The sequence below is a fragment of the Nycticebus coucang genome, chromosome 18, assembly GCF_027406575.1.
Source record: "Nycticebus coucang isolate mNycCou1 chromosome 18, mNycCou1.pri, whole genome shotgun sequence".
NCBI classification, from domain to species: domain Eukaryota; kingdom Metazoa; phylum Chordata; class Mammalia; order Primates; family Lorisidae; genus Nycticebus; species Nycticebus coucang.
Genome location: NC_069797.1, coordinates 20,825,200 through 20,830,994, shown reverse-complemented (window position 1 = coordinate 20,830,994; position 5,795 = coordinate 20,825,200). Strand labels below are relative to the sequence as shown.

At 53.4% G+C, this 5,795-nt stretch overlaps 2 protein-coding genes across 3 annotated transcripts; one reads left to right on the top strand and one right to left on the bottom strand.

The window, feature by feature from the left end:
- Window positions 1-158: 158 nt before the first annotated feature.
- On the top strand, window positions 159-1,601 carry RANGRF (RAN guanine nucleotide release factor). The gene is made up of 5 exons (XM_053570314.1): window positions 159-375; window positions 464-580; window positions 787-943; window positions 1,024-1,109; window positions 1,330-1,601. The coding sequence occupies exons 1-5, from the start codon at window positions 299-301 to the stop codon at window positions 1,451-1,453; spliced, it is 561 nt and encodes a 186-aa protein (XP_053426289.1). The 5' UTR covers window positions 159-298; the 3' UTR covers window positions 1,454-1,601.
- Window positions 1,602-1,624: 23 nt separating this feature from the next.
- SLC25A35 (solute carrier family 25 member 35) lies at window positions 1,625-5,435 on the bottom strand. Of its 2 annotated transcripts, XM_053570312.1 has the most exons (5): window positions 4,450-5,428; window positions 3,205-3,270; window positions 2,619-2,771; window positions 2,318-2,452; window positions 1,625-2,168 (listed from the first exon to the last, which is right to left on the bottom strand). In XM_053570312.1, exons 1-5 carry the CDS (start codon window positions 4,822-4,824, stop codon window positions 1,995-1,997), a joined length of 903 nt encoding a protein of 300 aa, XP_053426287.1. In that variant the 5' UTR covers window positions 4,825-5,428; the 3' UTR covers window positions 1,625-1,994. The 2 variants fall into 2 exon arrangements, with proteins under 2 accessions (XP_053426287.1, XP_053426288.1); XM_053570313.1 differs by lacking the exon at window positions 2,619-2,771 and having other exon boundaries at window positions 4,450-5,435.
- Between the last annotated feature and the right edge of the window lie 360 nt (window positions 5,436-5,795).

Genomic DNA, 5,795 nt, shown 5'->3' with positions numbered 1-5,795 from the left:
AGTCCACACTTAAGGACCAGGAAGGCCACCCCTACCAAGGTCCTAGTTAGACCACAGGGTCTCACCACCCGCAGCAGAGAGCGTGGCTTCCAAGACTGCCTCTCAAGGCCCCGCACACAAGGCGCGAGCGCTGATTGGCTAGCATTATTACTGGGCGTGGCCAGATCTTAAAGGGTCCGGGAGCTAAGAAAGACCAGAGGTGGCGGTGGCAGCTGTGAAACCCAGGGAGGTAATGCCATGTGACCCCACGTGGGTTTCTTTTTAACTTCTCTAATGCCCATACTTTAGTCTCAGGCCCATGGAACCCACAAGAGACTATCCACTGTTCGGGGGCGCCTTTTCCATCGTCCTCCCCCCTGGGGCCATTGATGTAAGGTGAGAAGGCCTGGGCGCAAGTGGCGGCCGTCCGGGTGGTTGCGGGGAGAAGCTGGAGTCAACTAGGGTCTGTCTCGACTCCCTCTAGCGACCTCCGACCGGTCCCAGACAATCAGGAAGTTTTCTGCCACCGGGTGACAGACCAGAGCCTGATCTTGGAACTTCTGGAGTTGCAGGCCCATGTGAGGGGCGAAGCGGCCGCCCGGTGAGGGAAGGGGCCAATGGCTGGCCAATGGGAGGGTCGAAGCAGAAGAACTGGGCGGGACCCATGATAGGACGGTTAATAGGGCAAGGAGAGCTCCAATGGCTATACGTATACCGTAACCAGGGAATTGAGCAACGCCTAGGATTTAAGGATGCTCCTGGGGAAGTGAGCGAGATACCCCTGCTTGACCCTGCTCTCTACCCCAGATACCACTTTGAAGACGTTGGTAGTGTGCAGGGGGCTCGGGCTGTCCAAGTGGAGTCTGTCCAGCCTCTCTGTTTGGAGAACCTGGCCCTGAGGAGCTGCTGTCAAGAAGCTTGGGTCCTCTCTGGCAAGCAGCAAGTAGCTAAGGAAAACCAGCAGGTGAGGGGTCAGGAGTGCGGGGTGTCTTGGAAAGGTGAGAAGGGTGATCCAGGTAAGCATCCTCACACTGATCCCTTTAGGTAGCAAAGGATGTGACCGTGCATCAGGCATTGCTGCGGCTCCCACTGTACCAGACTGATCTCCTGCTCACCTTCAATCAGCCTCCGTAAGGAAGAGGGAAAGGGTGGGTCTCCTGCATAGGTCCCCAGGAGAATTGGGCTGGGAGGAGCATAGCAGGGAGATTGACTGGTGGGGGTCCTCCAAGGAAGCAGGAGTGGGCCAGAGGTTTAGGGACACAGATACCCAACTCCAGTAAAGAAGAAGAAATGGGAACTTCTAAACTTAAGGCCCTTATATTCTCTCTCACTCTCTTCTCTTACCCCAAGACCTGACAACAGGTCATCCCCTGCCCCTGAAAATCTGTCACCTCCACCCTGGAGCCTGGGTGACTTTGAACAGCTGGTGACCAGTCTCACCCTTCATGACCCCAGCATCTTTGGTCCCCAGTAAAGATGCTAAAACACTGCATGGAGGCTGCTGAAGACTTGGGGACCCAGTTCTTTGAGGGGGAAAGAGGTGGAATATCTGGTTTTCCTCTCATTTCTCCCCTGTGCATAAAAATAAGACACCTCTCTGCAGAAATAAACTTGCTTTATAACCAACATAATTTGTGCCTTTGCATCTAACAAGACACATAGATACCCCCAATTCCCTTTGGGTCTTGGAGGGGAGTAGTTTAAAGCTGTGCGTGGGTGCAGGAGGGAGTTAAGACTGGCAATGGTTGTGGGAGTAAATACACTTTGGAGAAAGTAAATACACCTGAGAAAGGGTGTGAAGTGTACAGGGGGATGGGTAGGGAAGTTTAAGCAACACCCAAGGAAGGGAGGGAAACTATCCCTTGTAGTGATTGAACCCTGAGAGAACAGATGAAGAGTGGGGTTGGCTGTCCCCCTTGGATGGATGAAAGGTCAGTAGTAAGTCACCAAGACATAATAGTGGAGGCACAAGTGTCTAAAGAGTGCTGATTTGGTGGCATGTGGGAGAGTGGCTGTTATTTAGCGTATGTGTAGTACAGGGAGCGCAGCTGGTCCCAGAAGAAGAGTGAGAGGATGGTGTGGGGGCCAAGGCGGAAGTAGGAGGCACCTATACCCTTGTACATGCCAACAATTCCCTCTGACCGAGCCGTCTGCAGCAGAGCATCCAGGATCCCCCGATACATGAGGCCCTGAGAGCACATGAGAAAGGGAGAGTACAGGGAAGGAACTTGTCAGAGCCCACCAGGGACTTCACCTCTGCAGGCTGTGCTTCAGGCTGTCCCACCAACACCCACAACCTGCTTCCCCACCCTGCCTACATCCCAGAGTGCTTCCTTACCTTGCCCTGTGCATCTGTGGGCTGGTTGTAGAGCCTTGTGCTGGCCACATCAAAGGGTGTCATGGCCAAGACCACTGCAATGCCACTCACCATGGCAGCTGCCAGAGCCACCTTCCAACTCTGGGGAGGAAAGATCTAAGAGGGGAAGGAGGAAATGCTTTGTCAATCAGCCAATCATTCAACCCCTAGGTACAGGACAGGCCCTGCCCTGGGGATACATGTACAAAGAGCTGGTAACTCCTAGTACTTATTCCCCCTCTCCCCACTCCCCAGATGGCCCCACCCCTTTCCTGGGCAGTACCTCCCAATGGGTCAGGAGGTCCTTGGTGGATGAGAAGGTACACAGCTGGGTGGAGGAACCGATGACAACTCGTGGCAGGCCGCCCAAGGCCCCACGCCACAACCCCACCAGACCATGTTTCTGGCCAATCTCGGTTAGTGCCTGAAACATGCCCTGGTGGGGGGAAGATCATGGGAGTGGGCTTTAGTCACCCCAGCATCAGGGGCTGCCACCTCCTAACATTGCTATGGATGGGTCCTTAATAGGCACCTGTTATCCAGACAACCAGTTCAATGTAGGCTTAGAGCCAGAACGTGGACCTTTGGTTGTCTACCAGTCCATTGTCTCATGCCTTCCCACCTCAGAATAGGGGCAGGATGTGTGGAAGTGAGGACATTAGCAGGTCAGGAGAAATGGGTAGAAGATTAGAGGAACTGGGGTGGATGTTGGAAAGAGTATCTGGGGAAGGCTCCAGGGACAAATTGGGACCGAGCTGATGGGTTGGACAGAACAGTAGCTGGGACAGGAGCTGCTGGGGGCAGGCAGAAAGCTAGTGGGAAATGGGAGAGGATGGTTAGGGACTTCATGGAGATTGGAGAACCCTCACCTGATGCTTGTACTGGTGACCTACAGCAATTTTGGAGGCTGCCTGTGCCTGTAGGTGTGTCTTCACCTGGGAACAAGAGAGTATCACAACCTATGCCCCAGTGGCCCTCCTCTTGCTTCAGCTACCCAATTGCCTGACCCCCTCACACTTCCTCCCGGTGTTCAGCACCTGATAATTATTGTTGTCCCTACTTAACAAATTGTTCATGAAACTCTCCTCCCTTGGCTCCAGGCCCAGGGGGATGGATCTCCTAGCACTTGAAGATACCCAACCCCCTCCACATTCTCCTTCCCTTGGGCTAGCAGTGGGAGGTGGAGAGAGTAGAGAATGACAATATTTCCTAAGGCTGGGCTGTCATGTTAGGCAAGACCTGAATGTCCAACCTCTCATGCCAGCTCCCATTCCCAGACCAGAGCTCTAGCTACCATCTCGATCAGGCTCTCCATCAGACTGTGGGCAAAACTTGCTTTCCGGCTCCCGATCCACATAGGTGAATGTAGCCATCTGACTTGGAGAAACCATTGTCCCCAAATTTCAATCCCTGGGAGTGAGACCACTGCTTCTTCTTCTACAGAACATACTACCTTCCAGTCTCTTTTGCTCTTAAGAGCACTAAGCAGGGCCTAGTCCTAGCAACAAGCAGCCATGTGACCTTCAGCAGGTCCCTTCCCCTCTCTGGGGCTCAGGATATCAACCCTTCACCTATACCAGATAACTCAAAGGCAAAGACAGGTGAGATTGTAATTCTGTGACACCAGGACCTTCCTGATACCTACACTGACTGATATTACTCATATTCTTCATACTCCCCTACACAAATCCAACCTCGATATCAGATGACAATAAAATGATAAAGGCAATACTATCAAATACTTACTATTTGCTAGGTTTTGTACTAACACTTTACATGTATGATCACATCTGTCTCTCTCAATCCTCCCAGTAATCACTCAAAAATTATTCCCATTTTACAGATGTGGCAACTGAAGCTCAACAACTAGTAATTTTCAAAGCCAGTATTTAAGTTCTAGAAAGACTGATTCCAAAGCCCATAATCTCAATCAATACACTCAATTGTGTCCATTGGGTGGGTGTGTATAGGGCAGATCAAATAACCCAAAGCCTGTCAGCACTTTCCTGATCCCTGCCCTACTTACAGAGGGACAGCACCCTTGTGGAGGACTGGGCTTCTATCCTACACCAAGGATCTGCTCTAAAGGCCCCAGGCAAGACCCCTCTTCTTACCATGTAGATGGGGCTCCCCAAGTAGGCTCCCATGACCCCAGCCAGAGCCCCAGCTGCTGCACTACGGAAAGGATTGAGGGTGCCTTCAGCGGTGTGCAGGTAGCCCCCAGCCTCGACCAGCCCATAGGTGCCCAGTCGGATGCCATTCATCAGGAACTGATATAAGAGGGCAGGGGCCAGGCCTTTCTGCAGGGCAGCCAGTCCATCCACCTTGCCGATGGTGATGAAGGCATGGAAGACATTTCGGTAGTGCCTCTGGTATGTGCCAGGGGCCCGCAGTTCTCCCTGCAACTGCATCCTGGTCTTCACCACCTCCAAGGGATTGGTGAACACACAGGCCCCGCAGGCTGCCAGACCACTCATCAAGAAGTCCATGGTGGGACAGCAGCAACAGGAACTGGCCCAAGGGTAAGAAAATAAAAATGAGTCTCAGAAATGGGGGTCGGAAGTCAGGGGAAGTCCTCAGTTTCAGCAGTACAATCTGCAGAAGGTAAGAATTTAGAGGTTTGGAGAAAAGGGTGTCAGGGTCAAATGTCAAGAGGTCAAGGGTTAACCAGCTGGATTTGAGAGACAGAAGCTGGTAAAGAGGGAGGAGAGGGGAGTTTAGGAGACAGTGGTGAGAAGGTTATGGCAGGGCCCTGCTGGTCCAGGGATTTGAGGTTAAGGAGAGCAAAAGCCAGGAGGCGGCAGACAGGATGCTTGGGATGGAGACACAGGGTGTAAAGGAGGAAAACACAGAGTTGGGAGATGGAAGCTGGATAGGTAGGAAAAAGAAAGCCAGCAGCTTAAGGAGAAAAAGGATCCGGAGGAGAACCGGTGGCGTCCCCAGGACAACAACGGGATCTGGATCCAGGAAAGAAGTCGGGTCTCAGGCCAGGTATGAGTGTCCCTAGGAAGCCCCAGGAGCCCTCAGCAGCAGCACCCGCCGTAACCTGCAGAGGCGGGGGTGCTACACTCCTGTCTCGGGAGCACTGAGCCAATGGGAAGCAAGTAAGAGTCACAGCCCAGAGCCTCAGCCAATCAGCGCAGAGCCGGCACCGTGGCCAATGGGAGGCCCTTTCAGCAACCCGGCCCCCGGAATGGGCTGAGAGGCAGTTGGAATTAACTCTCCGCTCCCCGGCACCTGGGTGCGAGTTGTTGCTGTACCCTGTGGTCCCGGATGAACGAAGGCCGAAAGCAAAGACAGCACACCCCCCACTGGGATTTTTGGGGATGCTCCTATTGTGGACGGAGGGTTCCTCTCTTTCGCCTTCTTTCCTGGTCGTGACTGGTTGGGGCCTAACTGCAGGTCCACGCCCTGCTGGGTGAGGGTGCTGGGCAAGCTTGGAAGCTGCGCCTGTGACGGC

Bases quoted from the DNA above. Each gene is read 5' to 3' on its own strand.
- RANGRF (XM_053570314.1), top strand. From the start codon at position 299: ATGGAACCCACAAGAGACTATCCACTGTTCGGGGGCGCCTTTTCCATC. The intron at 944-1,023 runs GTGAGGGGTCAG...TGATCCCTTTAG, and splicing joins TAGCTAAGGAAAACCAGCAG to GTAGCAAAGGATGTGACCGT. The intron at 1,110-1,329 runs GTAAGGAAGAGG...TCTTACCCCAAG, and splicing joins CTCACCTTCAATCAGCCTCC to ACCTGACAACAGGTCATCCC.
- SLC25A35 (XM_053570312.1), bottom strand. From the start codon at position 4,824: ATGGACTTCTTGATGAGTGGTCTGGCAGCCTGCGGGGCCTGTGTGTTC. The intron at 2,772-3,204 runs GTGAGGGTTCTC...TCCCCCCACCAG, and splicing joins GTCACCAGTACAAGCATCAG to GGCATGTTTCAGGCACTAAC. The intron at 2,169-2,317 runs GTAAGGAAGCAC...ATGTGCTCTCAG, and splicing joins CCACAGATGCACAGGGCAAG to GGCCTCATGTATCGGGGGAT.